Here is a 19,471-nt window from a genome sequence, read left to right as displayed (position 1 = left end):
GCATAAATATTGATTATGTTGACACTTTGAATGTAAAATGCAGCCTTAAAAGGAAAACACTACTTGGTACCATGACAAAGCTTGCAATTATTATAATTCTGTAAAAATCTGTTATTCAGTAGATGATTGTCATAGGGTCTAGGATATTTTGTGATTTTGATGGAAAATCAGGTAAAAATATTATTTTTATGTTTTCTTTTTGTTTAAATAATGATACCCAGTAGTAGGCTGTAGTATGATGGTTTAAATCTGTATCTTTTATATAAAGTTCACTAAGTCAGATTGTATAATATAGTAGTAAATAATTTAACAGCAGCACGTTGATTTCTGAAACAATCAAGGTACCATCAAGTTTGTGTATTCTTGTTATTATGAGTTCCACAATATAAACTAGAAACCACAAAGAATATAAATGTGTACAAATAATCTGTGATGTGCTAATTTTAATTGTTGGATGTTTTGCAACCATTTGCATATCTTAACAAAGGCTGTAAGACGAAATGAATTAGTAACAGCCATAAGTTAATAAAACCCAAGTTAATGCTTTAACCTAAACTGTGCAGTTTTTATAAAAGTTTCTTACACTTTTATGACACATGGTCTTGTTAGGTAAAGGACAGGGGGAGAGAGATGGGGGGTTGATTTTTTCAGGGAATATGGGTTTCACCTCACCATATTTCATGTCTTTTAAAAAATACAGTACCAAGTCTGTTATTCCTTGTTCCACGTTTTTGTTTGTGGGTCTATTTTCTCTGAGGAGTTGGCTGTTGGCGGTTTGTGTATTCTAGTACTGTCCAATATTTTTGGTAATTCCTGTTTTAATTACTGCAAAAGAACAGCACTTACAAAACTCAGTGTTTTATTCTTTTGACTAGGAAGTTGTCTTGCTACAGTGAGTTAAAGATAGCATCTAATAATTGATGTTCCAGTATGTAGATAATACCACAACAATCTTGATAACAATATTATTCACCAAAGATAGTTTCATTTTCACTTTAACATTTTCAAAATTATCAAGATATCTTTGAATTTTAATTGTTGTTGGGTTGTCATCTCATATTGATATATTCCTCATATGTCCAAACTAGTGCATGTTTTTTTGTGATGGACAAATGATAGAGATCCAGTAACTATATAATCTTTGATTAGTAGAAGAAAATAAAGGATTGTTTTTATGTCAAAGACCTAGAAGTTTTACACAATTGCAGGAGTATTTTGACCTGAATTGTGATAGTATAAACACCTGTGTTTAATTTGAAAATTATTAAGGATTTGGGACTTAAGGACAATTTATTTATCATACTGTTTACTTGTTTTATCAGTAAATCATGTCAACAAATTCTGGAGTTGACTTTTTGAATTCATACGTAATCAATCAAATATTTGATATTGATGAATCTCAATCACACTATCTGAAATCATTGTATGGAATGAATTTCACTAATCTTATTTAAAATCTTGTAATATTTTATGACAATCACCAAATTATAGGCTCCTGACTTGGGACAGGAACATACAGAAAGTGATACCCTCCCCCTAACCTTGGGCAATGGTATAACAGCAAACTATAAAAATCAGTTGAAAATGGCTTAACTCATTAGATTGATACACTGCACAAAAAAAACTAATAAAAACACTAAAGAATCAAAGTGCAGATCTGACAGTACTCACAGTTACTGAAAGCTAGTTCAAAGCCATTATTATAACCAAAAAAATCATGTCACTAAAACTGTGTTGAAAATATTGTGCAAAGGGAAATAACCCAAGCTGCTCTGTGCATATTTAACATAGAGGTTTTATCAACATAAAGAAGAAAAAAATAATATAACACTGAAACTTTCTTTATTTGACCCTGTGTCATCCACATTATATTCATTCTGACCGCCACAACATATAAAAACACAACATAAAATTTACTAATCCTACTTTTTGAGAAGTTTGTTAACTGTAAAACATAAAGCTCATACAGTTTACATAACAATGGAATGGAACTTTACATAATTATTTTATAATGTAGTAGATACATTTGTGTTAATCAATGCCGTTTTAAATTAGACAGGAGAAAAAAAGGGAGAAATGAGCCATTATTTAAATATTTAGACAACTGTCTTTTGTTGAAAACTGTATGCAAACCTCTATAATTCTTTTGGGTTAATTTTGTACTTTGGTTGAATCTCACCCATTTTCAACAGAAGCAACACAATATTTGTGTAATTTCCCCCTCCCTGCCGTTCTCCTATGCTATTCAAATTTGTTATCTTGCATTTGATTTTTTTTTTTGTTTACTATTTACCCAAACTTTGCAAGAGAGATATCTTCTAGGTTTGTTATTTTGACATCTTTATTCAGAATTGAGTGCTAGGGGAAATAACTCCAAGCACTCAATTTTTTGAAAATATTACAAACGAATGACTTCCTTTCATGGCCTTGTCAGAATGGGGAACAAAAATAATAGAGAAAAAGAAGTTTAGAATGTTTAAATGCTTTCTTTTTCTTTTTCTTTTTTGCAAGGTCAAGTTAGGTATCTTGGATATATGCTTGATAACAATTTTAGTCATTTCTGGAGGTGTGTTTGATGTTAAACAAAGCAGCAACAGCTTGTCATGTAAATGCAGAACATTTTTAAGTAAAGATGAAGGGTTTTACGTACAGCAAATATTATATTATTTTACAAATTCAGATAAAGAAAGACAAGAAATATAATGAGAACTGAAACAATATTAACTTTTTTGTCACAGAATATTATTTGCAATTTGTGGTTGACCATTATTTAACAAATGTAATGATAACCCCATGTAAATAAGGAGACTTGTCAAAAATTTCATGTAAATTCTTTTCACTAAGATAGATTTTCTTTTTTTTCATCATACCCTCCTCAAATTAGGATGAAGGTTTCCATTAATAAAAACCGCTGACAAATTTGATGAGCAGAGCAGAATCTTAAATGGGAGCAATTCCTTTTGGAAGGGGACTTAACTATATGGGGTATGTGTGCTTGTGCACTTCAAGTTTTTTCATAAAGTAAGTTTAAAATTGAGAATGGAAATGGGGAATGTGTCAAAGATACAACAACCCGACCATAGAGCAGACCGAAGGCCACCAATGGGTCTTCAATGCAGCGAGAAACTCCCGCACCCGAAGGCGTCCTTCAGCTGGCCCCTAAATAAATATGTATACTAGTTCAGTGATAATGGACGTCATACTAAACTCCAAATTAAACACCAGAAACTAAAATTAAAAATGATACAAGACTAACAAAGGCCAGAGGCTCCTGACTTGGCACAGGCGCAAAAATGCGGCTGGGTTAAACATGTTTATTGAGATCTCAACCCTCACAATGGTTTCTTAAAGGATTAGAACAAAGAAGTCTTTACAAAGGCTTTAATTTAACTGTTTCATTCAAAATATTGTACTGGTAATGCAAAAAGGGTAATTTCTAGAAATTAAGAATGATTTGCTTTAGAAAAACATTTCCTTTTTAGCTCACTTTGAAACCACTGATGTGAAAAATTGAAATTGATATATGAAATGTTGCTTGATTTTTTTGTAGAGAAGAACAATTAAAGGAAACAAATTACAAGAAAATGTTATGGATGGCTATTTCTCTTCTTTAATTAGAAAAAAAATCTTTTTTTTATTTAAATTTTGATAAAGATTCCTTTAATCAATAGATGTTAAAGATTAGAATGTTACAAACATGTGCAAATAAAGGAAATGTGTACCTCCATTACAAATTATGCACCCACTTAAAACAATCTATTTTCCTATAAAAACTGTTATCGATACATTTTATTTTTGTACATATAATCTTTTCTATTAAATGTTTCCAGGAGATTGGACAAATTGGATAATATTGGTTTTCATTTAAACAGCTCATTTCTGAAGTGTTAAACAGGTTTATAATACAGCTTATGATCAATTAAGCCTTGAGGGAGATCCAATGATGATAACCTGTGTTGGGTTGTCTACATTTTACAATACTCCTGTACTATTTTCAAACATATATTACATTTATCTTGCAGTTTTTGTATTGGCATGTTCCCATTGAAATATGAATTAATTCAATATACATGATAAATGGCTCAGCGTGAAGTAATGTCCTTACAAATAAATGTTTTTTAAGGTCCAATGTCTCAATTTGTATGTGTCTAAATTGGTTCTATTGATAATTAACAAAACTATTATGATTTAATCAATGTAAGAGCCTTATTTTGAATTGATGTGAGGTGTGCTATTTAAAAAGACTTTGTCATATTTGTTTCAATGACATATTTTGTTGAACAGGATTAAATTTTGGGCTGAATAAGTCTTTCATATGACAGTAGATTTTGGAGTTGTTATACTAGAAATGTTTTGTACCGGTTAAAATATATTTAATAACTCTTAATTTGACAAGATGTGATTAATTCGTGTAAAAAAGTAGTAAATTTGTGAATTTTTTAATCTATTTTTATTGTGTAGAAGTATTGAAATATCAATATGTATAAATGAAACATACAACTGGAAAAAGGTGAAAATTAATTGAACTTTTCTTGACATTCATTAACATCCATTGCTTATGTGTGATTGATTTTTCTAATGATTGTGGTTGCGTGCCATCGTTATGCCGTGATGTCAATACCAACACTTCAATAAGTGGCCGATCAGACTAATATTGAAGTTATATACTTGACTGTACCTTTATTGTATGGATAGACAAAATACTGACATGTTTAGAAAATCAGATTGTCCGAGAGATTGATTTTTTAAGTCATCATAACATTTTTATATAACGAGGATTAATTCATTTGTCAGTAACTGTGGAATTTGTTAAATGTTTTACTTGTAATCTGAATACCTTTTTTGTAGTGGATCTTGATATTGCATGTTAGGATTTAGAAAGTTCATAAAACTTCAATAAATGTTGCATGTTTAATATGCTTCACAGGGGTTTAACATTTTTCTTTATGTACAGTGTGTTTAAAAAGAGATATACATATAGATAGCAAATAATTCAATTCTGACATGAAAATTGTATTTCACTAATGCAAGCACCGTGAATTGAGGGATAACTTTTTCCAATTCTTTCAAAAAAGGATGATATTTGTGTTTTGGATGTAGCAGTATATTGCATTGAAATCTTCATGCATCCAATGGGACGACCCAGAGTGCCAGAGACACCGTTAATCAGTGTTGAACATGAGAATCCTTGGGAAGTTAATCTGTCCTTTCGATCTGTCAGTATTGCGCCTTGTAATGGTAAGGTTATACTAAACCAGATGTTAATTATTTTCTCTCCTATTTATCTATTAAAACTCTATATAGAGAGTAGAAGTGACTTTGTGAGGAATACATTTATGTATATGTTCTTTTCAAGGTTACATGATAAAAGCTGTTTTGAAATCAAATAAGTAGACTAGAAAATTTTCTGACAAAACAGCACTGTTGTAGTTCAAGGTAAACAACAGATTTGGTTATGTTATTTAAGTAGAAATGAAAATATAACACAAAAATTAATGTCTTTAAACATTGATCACACTAAATACATGTGAGAAAATTTGACTTCAAATTTTTTTGTTTTGTTTTTGTTTTTTTCTTTGTCAAAAAATGGACGAATGACCTGTTGGATTATTCTGATTATGAGTTTTTATTGAAAATGTTTGCGAAAAATCCTTAATAGCCCATAGTAACAACTATTAAAAAATGATTCGAGAATTTTCAAGTAAACTTTTTGGTATACATTTAGCAGATTATTGCATTCTTTGATTTTTTTTCTACAAAAAGACTATTCCATGAATGGATAAAAAAGGTATAAACAATATTATCTTTTATTTTATTTTATGTCAATCTCACAGTATTTTGATTGAGAACATTGTCTATTATAACTATATATATAAAAAAACCAGTTTTCCATTTTAGGAAGTTTCTAAATATATGTAATATTTACATTTGGTTTTACAAATTTATTGTTATTCCATCTATAATACTCTTTTTATATCTTATACTTAACAATTCTTATTTATTGTTTTACTAAAGCTTTTAAAAATCTTGAATATTTTATGACATTTATTCTACAGCATCTATTTTAGATATTTTTTCATTATTAAAATAGTTGCATAGATAATATTGGAACTGTCACAACTTTTTAACCTCTTTGTTAAATACTTTGTCTGATTTTATGAAATTTGATGAGGTCAGTTGTCCAAACTAAAGAATTCTGTTGTGGTTCTTATGGGTCATTAAAAGAATTGGAGACTAAGTAATTGAAAATAGGTTTATTATTAAAGGACTGGAAGATAGTGTCTCCAGTCACAAATTTTAAATCTTTCAATGTTTTGTTGACATATTTGTTGTTTAAAATGAGAATTAAACTTCCTTCTAGAGGTTTCTTCTGATTAAGAAAACTGATTCAGTGGTCTTATTGTAGCAAACTATCAAGCATGGCAGGTAGTGGATTAAAGAATTTAAAATTGATATTTGCTGCCTTCCTACCATACAAATGGCATATACTTGTAAAAACAAAGAGTTTTTGGCTTGGAGTGATGTCTTTCTGTGGACTGATACCTTGTGAGCTAATATAAATAAGAAGATGTAGTATGAGTGCCAATGAGACAACTCTCCAAGCATGTTAAAAACCTAACTCAGCATGTCAACCTAGTATGTTAATATCTCCTTAACATATCATAATCCTCAATATACATTTACTCTGCTGGACAATCAAACGGTCAACTTTTTTCAGACTAATCTGGGGTCTTGATGGCTGAGTGGTCTATGTAATTATCTACACTAATTACTAGCCTGTCAACACTGAGCTGTGGCAGTGGGGTTCAAATCCTATCTTAATTGACTAGGATTGCTTGTTTTCCTGTCAAAGGTGGGTGGTTCTTTCCGTGTACTTGGGCTTCCTCAAATAATAAAAACTGGCTGCCATGATGTAGCCAAGAGTGTTAAACACCAAAAATCAATCAATCAGATTAACCTGTTTCTTTACACAAGTTTTGAGCCATATAATATAAAAATAAGGAGATGTGGTATGATTACCAATGAGACAACTATCCACCAAAGTTCAAATGAAGTGGATGTAAGCAATTATAGGCAACCGTACGTCCTTCAACAATGAGAAAAATCCATACCGTACAGTCCGCTATTGAAGGCCCCGACATGAAAAATATGAAACAATTCAATTGAGAAAACTTAAACAGCCTAATTTATAACTCTTTCTCAGAAAGTTTGATTTAGTAATATTACATGTATTAGTTAAAGAGGTATCTGTTTATTGATAGTAATTTTGTTGTTAAGACCAGAAAATGGTACGAGACGCAATCGGTAAAATAATGATTTCCTACGAGGAGTCACTAGAATGTTTATCATTCTGATAATAATTACCTGTACTTTTTTGTATCTCTTTAAGAATTAACCTTGAATTAGTAACGGAAATTAGATGAAAAGAAACTTAGCAATGAAAGTTTTGTTGTTATAAACAGTCTTTGATGAAATAGAATACAATTATCGATTCACCTGTTAGGTCTTAAAGTTTTATGATTTTTGCACATGCATGGGTTATCTGACAGATTTTAAATTTTACTGTCAATAAGATTGGATATGAATGGTCTTAAGATTTTATGATATGTTGACATGTATTTCTGAATTAATAAAGTTTGTATGATGATCAGACAAGATAATTTATTGGAAAAGTTATTTGATTGTAGGACATACTTTTCTTAAGGTGTAATTTTTGGAATGTAGATTCACATCAAAAAGACCATCAGGGTTTACTTTTTCTTTGTGTTATATAAAGAGTATGTTTTTATTCATATGAAAAGAAAACAATTTGGACCAGGTCCCATTATTAAAATTTTTTTTATTTGTATAAATGGACTTAATTTTTGGAAGTCGGCATTACACTTTTATACTGACATCAGCAATTGCAGGTGAGACGGGATTCCATGGAACTCTCAACAAATTTTTATGAATTACAGGAAAACTAAATTTGGTATATGGGATCCTTGCAAGGTCTACATCTTTGTCAGACAAGGTTCCCTTGACCCTGACCTTGACCTCATTTCACAGAATAGTGATCAAGGTTAAGTTTGCATGATCAAATCCATATCTTAAATACTATAAGCAATAGGTCAACGATTGTAAGATTTGCATGTCTGTCTGGCAGGGTTTATCTGGCCATGACCTCATTTTCAGCGTTCATTGGTCAACATTAAGTTTTTTGTGTATTGGTCTGTTTTTCATATACTATTAGCAATAGGTAAACTATGTTTGGTGTATGGAATGATTGTAAGATGTACATGTTTGTCTGGCAGGTACCATCTTCCCTTGTCATTAAGTTTTTGTAGTTATGTCTGTTTTTCATATAATATAAGCAATGGTTCAACTACATTTGGTGTATGGAATGATTGTAAAGTGTACAGAGTCATCTTGCAGGGTTCATCTCATCAAGTCTATGAGAAAAGGGAACTGCCTGGACTTAAAACTTAATTCATTTTGTGCAAATATAGTTAGCCATGAGTGTCATATAACACCGTGTGATGCGTTTTCAGATTCATCACTCAACAACTTCCTGTTTACCGAAATATTTTGGCGGGGGTATCATCAGTGAGCAGTAGCTCACACTTTTACTTGTTTATTATTCAAAAAGTCTTTAGTGGATTATATAAGAATAATTATGGTATTCTAAATAGGTATGCAAATGTACTGTTGTTTGTAAAACTGATGAAGGACTTTATGTTGAGAAACACTTAGAAAGGATTATGTAGAAAAATGTAAAAGTAATTGATATTCCATGGTTGTATTAGATTTGTTCATAGAACTAGTTGAAGAATTATATTGCTATTTGTAAATATAAAGGAATTATGAATATTCTTATGATTGAACACAAATAAATAATTTGAGAAAATCAACTTGGTGTCTAAATGGCCTTTTAAAAGGCGAGGAAATATAGAAACTACCTATTCAGTAATTTGTAAGACTACATTGTAAATATGCTAATTAGTTTTTACATGTTCTTTTAACATATAAACTTGAAAAAAGGAACCTAAAAGAAAAAAGATAACAGAATATTTTTCAAAAACTCATTTGCACAAAATGCTGGCATGGACAGATTGTAATTTTGCTTAGCAATGATCTATAGGGGAGCATGATAATATTGATAAGATTATAAGGAGTGATTGGGTACTATTTAAATACCGATATTCTACTATTTGTCCTTTAAATGATATTTATCAAATTAAATTCAATAAAGTACTGACAACCCATTTATTTTGTATATTTGTAGTACAACTTAATTTGATTAAAACTTGAAAATGCCTGTCATTTAAATTTTTATGTCATTCTTAAGATTGTACACTGGTGTTTTACTGCGTTTTAGAAGTTTGCACTTTACTCATATGTCTGTATTGTTAAAGGTGCAGATATATATGCAATGGGATTAACCGATATATTGCCATTCATGTTTCTTAAAACATGCAAATTTTGTTCCTTTTACAATTTGAGCAGAACATTGCAACAATCTGTTAGATCAAGAGGGCCCAGAGTTCCTCGAAATTTTTTCCCCCCTAGTTGTCCTTGAAGAAAATCAGCTGGTTCGCACTTTTATTTTTTATTGCAAAATACCAAAATTGTGTCTGTCATTCGCAAAATTTTGGTGGTCAAAACCTTCGGACCACCACTTTTCGAGAACTCTGGGAGGCAAACAACTACTGTTTATTTCTAACTGTCATTTGCATTTGGGCATTATAATTAGATCTATTAAGTTAAATAACAACAATAGTGTGAGAGTAGACATTTTACATATACATGTGCTGTTTGATCTTTTTTTTCTAAAAAAATTGAAATTTGAATTGAAAGCAATGAGTTATGTCAAATTTCAGGCAGGAATAAAAGATTATCTCCCCTGATAGACCCCCCAACTGTTCAGCAAGATGACGATGCTGAACTAGACTCAGGTATCAAAAGAGTTTGACTGAAGTGTGGTTAGTCTGGCCAGTTCTTGTAGAATTTTGTTTGAAATGTATATTCTTTAGAATTGATATTATAACATTTTTCAATGCTGATTTTTTACTTGTAAGCATGCTCATTTTGTCATCTTGGGTATGATTACTCAATTGTTTTAATAGAATATGCTAGAGACTGTTTGTAGACGCTAGAATGTATTGCATTGCAGTTATGTGAAAACTGAAAAATGTTGTAAAATATGTGAGTAAAATGTGCTGATTTACTAATTTTTTGTGTTAAACATGAGAAAGAAATAATGAAATATTAAAATCAGGACAAGTGTTTGAAGAATTTAAAAAGAAAATTTATTTTATTTTACAATTCTACAAAATAAAGAATAAAATGTTAATTAAATTCTATATGCCAGTGAAAACAACAAATATCATTGAGTATAATGAAAACAATTAACAATTGATTTATATCACCTCTTTGAAAAGTCATTTGACGGTGTAATCTTGATTTATATAAAAAATTTATGCTGATTTTTAGTTTTTAAAAAATCCTGCTTCGGAGGATAGCTTCGAAAGATTTTAATTTTTTTGAAAACATTTTAATTTTTCATTTTATTGAAAAGCAATATTAAAACATTTTCAGCAATCTGAATGCTCTGTTTTACTGGACAATTAAAACAAAAAATACTAACTGCATGATCTTCATATTTACATACCAGTTTTCACATAAAGGATATGCTTTTTACAGATGAATTCTATAAAGATGACTTTAAAGAGGAGGAAAAAGAAACATTACCATTTGGTAAAATTATTTGAACCCTTCCAATACTTTTTTTGTGATCTCCTAATATAAGTTTGTGGCCAAAGGGAAGTAATTCTGCAATCTTGAGTGTCTTTTTCTGCAGGCAATATGTATAGAACAGTTGTTTCGACATTTAATTCCACCATCTTTTTTCTTTTTCTACTCTAGTTAAATTTTCCCTTATATTCCTTTTCTTCTCTGTTTGAAAATTGTCATCATTTTTATTTTCAAAACCCTTCTGAATACATTTCAAATATTCTTCAGTTTTTCTGTACTCTTTTTACTCTAAAAGAAATTTACATTTGTAAATAGAAAACAAAAATTTGTATAAATGCTTCGTTTCCATTTCACATTTTTTTTTAAATAATAAATATATTTTGCTGATTATGAAGAGAAACTTTGTTACTACACTTGTATTATGAAAAAATCATGTATAATAAATTATTTATTTTTCAGGTATGTATAGGAACAATTTCATACAGATGTATAAATTTACAATACTGGTACTGTCACATGATTTGACTCTCCTTTAAGTTATAGTTATTGTAGTAAACATTCATTTTTTCAGGTCGTAACCAAGGTTTCCGTCACAATTTTTCATCCTATGCAGAATGGGAAAAGACATACGGGTATAACATAAGTAGTGACAGCGGTAGTGAAAGTGATAATGATGATTCAGACTCAGAAAGCAAGAAAAATGGAGGTAAAAATTCAATTCAGTTTTATTCTGTCATTTCACAAATTTTGAAAAAGTTATTGTCAGGCTATTCTTTGAAGACTGCCTGACTTACTTCAGTTTTGAGATGATTGCTCTTAAAACTTCTTGTATCCTATTATCCTAGATCTGGCAAGGGCTTTATATGGAGAAGGATTTAGTTATCTATTGTTGAAGAAATTTCCTTCAGGGAATTTCATTTATACTGTTAGATGTTTTTAGGCCTTTTGGAATCTGTCAGTTCCTATCTACTTAGTAGGTTTTCCCAGCATAATAACCAAATGTTAACTATAGTTCCTGTCCTTACAAATCATTCAAATTGGTCAATTTCAGAGAGGGTTTATTTATGCAAAAAAAAATCTTTATTTAAAAAACAACATTGATTTTTTAATTTTGTTTACTACCATTGTCTAGTCATTTTACATAATATGCTGTAAACTATAAATTAAAGTATCCACCTTTAATATTAGAACAACTCATGAAAATGACAAGTTTAAGTGATAAAGGGCTTGAACAATGAGATTTAGATTTTTATGTCAGAAAGGTCTGTATATATTTTGTTATTTTATACAGTGAAGAAACTAAGTAAGGAACAATAACAGAATCATTTCATCTGCTAATGTTTTCAGAAATTTTGGATGTTTTTCTCACATTTATGAATTCTACAGTTCTGATTGAATATTCTGGTGAACTGTACATTTAAGTTTAGGAGGATTTATTTAAGATAGTATGTGACACAGAATGACTGACTACTACTGGGGTACTAAACAACCTTGGCTACCCATTAGGGTCTCGCTCGGTTGGTATGATACAGAATGATATTATTATTTTCTCCGGAATAGATAACCTTAAGGATTTCTCCTCTATTAAACTGTGAAGTTGTGCTTAACCTTTATAGAATTTTAGAGAAATGTAACTTAATTAAACAAACCAAAACAAAGATCACTATCAAATTAAATTCTTGACAATATGTTAATTGTAAAATGAAAATAAAAAATTATATTAAATGATCACATACACATGTTGTAAAACTCAGACAACTTTATGTTTTTTGAATTATTTCCCTTTGGTTGGAGCATAGATGACTTTATAAAGTTTGCTAACCCAATGAGAGGTATATTAGGTAATACATCAAAGGATATTATGCACCTACCTTCCACTTCATAGTTATCTGTTCAAAGGGATAGTTTTTAGGGGTTTGTTTAAGACACATGACTGAAAATTTCACTAAGCCTTTCACCAAGGTAATGTAAAAGACATTTTTTGTAGGCATTTTTGTAATTATTTGAATAGGTTACGATTTTCTTATCATTTTAATGTCAATATGTTCGTTTCCTATGCTTTTGAAATTGTTTGTCCTTGGCTTAGGTTATACATTCATGTAAAATTTTGGCCAGAGAGAATTACAAATTCACTTTGATAATTTGACAGTTTTTTTTCAGAATAGGGGATAACTACAAAACGTAGGATATCTAATTTAGTTTCAGTATATATAATATTAAGAAATTTCAAATGATTTTTAAGCCCCTGCATCAAAAAAGGAGGGTGGTTAAGATGGTATCTTCCTTTGCCTGTCTTTCTTTTCATCCGCATGGTAAATAGTTTGTGTGGCTTATATTTGGCAATGGCTATAAGAATTTTTTTTGACTTAGGTCGGGCCATATAGTTTTACCCTTGTCCATCATTCTGCTGATTTTTGCCGAAATTACAGGTTTTGTACTACGTAAATTTCATGAACAGTTATACAGACTTTTTTTTCTGAACACCCTTGTCTGTCATTCCGTAATGAATAGTTATATGGACTTTTTTTCTAAATGCCTTCACATATTGAGCTGATTTTTAGTATGATGAGTTACAGATCGAGTGTGCATTTGGTTCCGCTCTTCTTATTTTTGCCGAAATTACTGGCTTTGGACTTTGAAAATTTCCACTCCTAAAAATGGCTTCAAGCTTTTTTTACGAGCGGGCATTAGTGTTGTTCCGACACATTAAGTTTCTTCAAATATTTACAAATTACTTTACATATTGTTGAATTTGCATAGTAGTTTTGTGAATTTTGCATATAGGTTACATCATTTTGTAGGTAACTCCTATACTTATTAGACCAGAATCTATTTTGTAAAATGTCTGTGCATACCCCGGAGGTGGGTATGTCATTACTTTAAATAGGCTTATTTCTTAAAAATTGTGTATACAAACATATGAGGTTGAATTTTGAACACCATATATATTTAAAAGACAGCAAATATATAAGAAATGATGGTTTGACTTCAAACCTGCCATGCCCAAGTAGTGTTTATTGGCTTTCATGCTTCAGTTTAGGTTGAAAGTAAATCTTCAGTTTATTATTTGAAATTCGTATGCAAATTTTTAAATAAGAATTTTATTTATGCTCTACTAAATTTCTGCAGTTGTTTGTTACAGTTTAAAGGGATTGAAAAGAATTACATTCAGTACCGGTATATAGATATTTGCACTTTGGACTGCATATTAATTAAACGAGACTTCAAGAGGTCTACAATTTCAGTCTGTATTTTATCAGAGCTCTGATCTACATTGTCTAACAGCTTTGTAACAGGTTTATTATCCAACCCTTTTAAAAAGTAACAACTGTGAACAATAGAAAAGAATTAGAACATACCATTAGCATGTAAAATTTAAACAGATTTGTAAAGCCAATATTACTATACTGACCATATGATTTGTTTTTGACTACAGCCCTGTTAAATGAGCATAATGTATGCCCTAAAAATGTTTATAAAAATATCAAAATGTGATTTTGGTTCCACTCATATGCCCTTGTTGCCAGGCTTTACCAGTATCTACGATACTAAAATACTTCAAATTTGACTCAAACTAAAGATTTGTCATATGCAAACAGGATTTAAATTTTTGTTTTGTTTAGCTCTCAAGATTTATGCTTCTCCTAAGTTATATACTGGAGATTGGTCAATTCTGTGGCCAAATTTCTACAGTAAATAAGGAATAGGCTTAATACTTTCGTGTTAGAGCAACCCTCTACCTCTAAGTCTTGACACATTGTTAGATCCTAATATGTAGATGTGGATTTATGTACCACTCTCCAATGCAATGAGTTTTTCCACATCATTGACGGTCATGTTTCTTTGACGTGACACATTTTCACCATGCTCAAACTAGGATGTAATTCACTTTACGAAAGTTATAACATATACATAGCCATTCTTACCCTTTCATGTGTCCATCTCTTTAGTTAACATATGGCTAGATCTAATAAATCTGATGATTGCTGAAACTGTTATGAAGTGTTGATTTGATTTTATATACTCTGTTTCCAATAAAGTATTTGCTTCTCAATTGAATATATCAATGGACATAACCATCCTTGAGGATAATAATCATTGATATTTGTATGAATACTGATATTTCCAGATGATGATATATTTGGAAGATTTAGAAATATAAATCCTCAATCGGATAAAGAACTGGATGATGGTAGAGTACTGTTTTAGTATCTAGTAAAGTAGTTGGTTCTTGGATGGTAATTTTCTTTGATTGTGGTATTATGGTTTTAGATATTGTAGATATGATAATATGGTAGATCAAGCATGTCTGTATTAAAATAGTTAGATATACGAATTTTAAAAGTGGGGAGAATAGCATGGCACAAAAAATATAAATTATTGAGTATTTTTAATGCAATGGCAAAATATTTTATGATAATAATGAGTATTCATTCAGATTTCTTTATTCTGATGGTTTACACTTCTGAAAATAAAAGGTCTAATTGTAGTAGACTTTGAAGGAATGTTAACAATTGCTCCTCTTGGGAGAATCATATAATACGAATCTGTTGATTAGATGTATGGTATAAAGTTATGCCTTGATACACATTAGATCCTTTGAAAAAATAAAAAATGCAGAAAATTAATGGTGAAAAGTACAACCACTAAATATCAAAGGAAAATAAAGCTAAAACGTAAAAAAAAAAAAACCTAAATAAAGTTTTAAGGCGGAAAATTACCCAATATTGAACATGTTTATCATTTTGTTCACTGAAATAAACAAATAATGTACCACTTATTAACAAGAAGGAGAATTTACATTTCATACACTTCACAACTCAATTACATTACAAGCTTCAAAGAAAAGGACGACCAATAGGTCATTCCAGTGCTTGTCCATGAATAGTATTTGTCATCGATCTGTTGATATAGAAGATATAAGTAATAAAAAACAAACAACCAGGTATAAGTAATGTAGGTACTTCAAACATTACAGTTGACAAGTGTAATAGCAACACTGTTTTACGATGTATTACATTGACTAATCTCTACAGTTTAAATAGATATGTTGATCCAGTGGGGTATTCCTGTGTTTATATAGTACGTTTACCTTAGTAAGGGATTGTTAGCTCTCATCAAACTAGGATCTTAAAGAATGAGATAGTCTCTTGTTTTGTTTTCTGATTATAATTGGATGTATATTGAAGTTTGTTGACTGTAAACTTCTTTTTATTTCTGTACAAATGTATTTTAAGGTGGGCTTTGTTGTCAAATTATTTTTTCATGAATTCCTAGCTGATATCGTAATGGACAAGTACTCTCATCCTTACATCAGGTCACTTGTAACAGTCACTTGTCTTATCTGAAAGGGTAACCAAGCAAAGTGTAGTTTGATCCAACATGGAGTGTCAGTTGCATTCTTGTACAATTTTAGAACTGTTAGTCTAATTTAGTATCTGCAAAAATCAAGTTTGGCACGGAACTGAAAATATACAATGAACTTAAACACTCGTACTCTCATACTCATTATAAGTACTGTTGAGGTGCTATAAAAGTACACAGTAACTTAAATGGGTTTTGTGTTTCATTATGAAGATAATATCTATGCTAATGAAATATTTAAATAAAATGATATTTTGTTATTGCAATTTTTATGGGGAAAAAATAATTATATTCTTTCATTGGTATAACTTTAAAAAATCAAATATTGCTTCTAGCTTTGTAATGTTTCCTATGAATAATTATAATTCAAAAAATCAATTGTCTAATAGTTAACCATTGTTAAATTTTAAAATTGATGATTTGCTGTTAAATTGCCTTTTACAAAAATAATTCAAAATATCAAATACATTTTTGTAGTCCTTTTGTCTTGGTTAATAAATATACAACAGTAAAAGTATTGACCAACTCGTCATTTCATAAAGAATATTTAAATACAATGTATCCGTTACTTAATAAGAAATTTAAAAGGTTTTAGGTTTGGGCATGTTGATCCGTTTTTAGTAGGTTCAGTCATTTGAAACTAGATCTACCCTTTTAAATACCAACCGTCCACATGATCAATGCTTTCACTTTGATGAAGTTGATTTGTATTCAAATAGGATAATATTTCCATAATATGTATCATTCAGAATGTTTAAAATGGAACTATTTATTTTGGTGATGTGAATATATTATTGGATTCTATGGATCTGTTTTCATTTGAAAGTGTTCAGTACAAATCAGTGTTCAAGAAAGAGATCTAGTCAGTGTGGAAAAAGTTAATTGCATTTTTATTGGAGTTAGAATATCTTATTTCGGAGGTTTTCAATATTAAAGAAAAGAAAATTAAAAAAAAGTATTTTGATATCCTGTTATGTAATTTATTGGAACTTATAATGGTGGTTTAATGGATTAGGTAAACTGTGTTTTATAACTAAAAGGCATTTGAAGTTATCAATAATTTCATTAATATTTTATAAGTCTTTGATTACAAAATAATAGACGATTAAGTTTGTTTTCTCAAGTTGTTTACAGACTGCATTTATAATGCAAGCAAAATGCTTAAAGATTAAATTCTGGAGTAATATCGTGCATTGATTAGTTACTTTACATGAAATGTACATTAAAGACATAAAGATTAAAACACCAGACATTTTGGATATATAAATTGGATTAAAAATTTTGTGGGACAAATATGTTTCGATAGTGCAAAACATGCAAATATTTTGTTAAAATGTGTAGACTGTAATGTACATAGAATTGAGATACATACATTTTCTATTAATATTTATGAGAATTAAATCATGATGCAAAATAGAATAAGATTAAAACTGCCATTGAAAGTGAAACGAAGAAAAGAAGGAAAATAAAATTTATGTTAGGAGTATACTGACATTTCGTTGAATTACTAATATAAGACATAAAAGGACAATGAATAACAGCATTGAGGACATATTTAACATGACTGGGAGAGGGGATCAGCTAACCAGGTTGCCTGGGATAGATATTCAGCTGAGTGATGGGGAGAACTCGTCAGATGATGAAGACGATCGCCTCCTAATGTTTCCTTGGTCTTCTTTTGTTAATTCAGACATATTGTCTTTGGACTTTTTCAAAAATGCAGGTAATGTAATGATAGTATTAGAAATTATTTATTCCTTGTCATAAGTATGGCTTGTAATATCATAATTTACATTTGTCTGACCATTGTCCTTATGCATGTATGTCCTTCTGGATCTTATGTAGTTTTGAATCTAAGTAATACATTAAAATGGATAATAGTAATCGCCTAAAATACTGCACAGTACAATAAACCACATCAACAACCAACATTTGACTCCTGAAAACAGACATTCAAAGACAACAACGAACAACACATGGAATAGATAGCCTGACTTGGTACAGGCACAAAATGTCATGCACATTTCTCAGAAGCCCAAATTGATATATGTAATGACATTTCACTACTGCATTCCTCTTATATAACACAACATTGATCAAAGCACTTGCATCAACTTGACCTACATTTCATGATACAGTGACTATGATGAATTTTCATATATAGGTTGATATCCCAGGATCTCATGATATTTGTCAATTATATTTGAAATTCAGAGTGCATGTCTAGTAATCTTATTACTTAGTCTTAACTCAAATTATCTAGACCAAGAGTTGGAACAGTCCGGTGTTGGTGGTTCTGCTTCTTTCGTTAATCAGCAAAGGAAAATTCTATCACGCTGATGCTGTGTCATCAAGTGCAGCTGATGTACAGTAACAAAGTATGATGAAGAAAAAAAAACAGGAAATTGAAAAAATCTATGTACAAGTTAAAATGTGGTTGCTCCGTGTTGAAGGCAGTACTTTGAGAGGTGTTACACTGTGGTTGCATGATTATTGACTGACTTGGTTTTATGGTATGTTGTTCTGTCCAGTATTTTTTTGTGATTCCTGTGATCTTTTTATATATTTTTAGAGAGTGCATGTATCTATAATTTATGTTTCATTTCACTTATTCAGTGTCAGATATTTCTGTAACAATTTGGTTTCTTTAACATATATTTTACATGTGAATGTCAGACTGGTTAATTTTTGGCATCAATTCCATTAGACGTGCATCTCATGATTGATAAGCTTATTTGTTTATTTTGGAGGTAAATATTCCATGAAATGCAATTAAAACCCTTATGTCACCTGCTTGAAAGCTATATCTTCCATGCCTCATCTCTTTCTTTGGGAGCACCAACAGCATAGTGCAGTGGGATATACTTTCTTTAGTACCTAGTCCATATCCATTTCAATCAATTTATAAGGGCCCGCCGACTAAAATAAATTGAGGTTGGTACGTGAGGAACTTATTCCCATAGCAACACTTCAAACATGTTTTATACAAAATTCTTAAGCCTGCTGTTCTAATTTCTTGCTATAAAAATTAAGCTACAAGCTTTAAGCCCTAAATTTTGCAAATTTATAGAACTTAAAATTTTGGACATGTTTAGTATAAGAAAATCTACATTTACACCATTCTAATGCAATTACTTGTGTAAACTGAAATATAAGATGATCTGAAAAGATAGTTATTGACTATAAAAAAGTTTCTCTACGTTTTATAGTATACAAACGTGTATCATGTATTATATATTCGGGTTTCTAAATTTAAATTCAATGCATTTGAAAAGGAGACTCAGTCACCAAGATACCGATCAGATTGCTTAATATAAGACAGTTATTGTACAAATGTAAATATGATAAATACATATATCAGTTTACTGAATTC

General features: G+C 30.2%; 1 protein-coding gene across 36 annotated transcripts in view; it reads left to right on the top strand.

Moving 5' to 3' along the window:
* Positions 1 to 19,471, top strand: part of LOC127704447 (cytosolic carboxypeptidase 3-like) — a 107,703-nt gene that overhangs the window by 12,357 nt on the left and 75,875 nt on the right. For 34 of the 36 annotated variants that reach the window (XM_052208505.1, XM_052208498.1, XM_052208524.1 and 31 more), the window contains exon 3: positions 11,306 to 11,440. In XM_052208505.1, coding sequence (XP_052064465.1) covers positions 11,306 to 11,440 — 135 coding nt within the window. Of the gene's footprint in view, positions 1 to 4,299; positions 5,239 to 11,305; positions 11,441 to 16,764; positions 17,822 to 19,471 lie in introns of those variants that run through there. The other 2 variants (XM_052208496.1, XM_052208500.1) reach the window with 2 other exon arrangements.

Source organism: Mytilus californianus, unplaced genomic scaffold, assembly GCF_021869535.1.
Source record: "Mytilus californianus isolate M0D057914Y unplaced genomic scaffold, xbMytCali1.0.p SCAF_6, whole genome shotgun sequence".
Lineage (NCBI taxonomy): Eukaryota > Metazoa > Mollusca > Bivalvia > Mytilida > Mytilidae > Mytilus > Mytilus californianus.
This window is presented reverse-complemented; position numbering and strand designations above follow the sequence as displayed.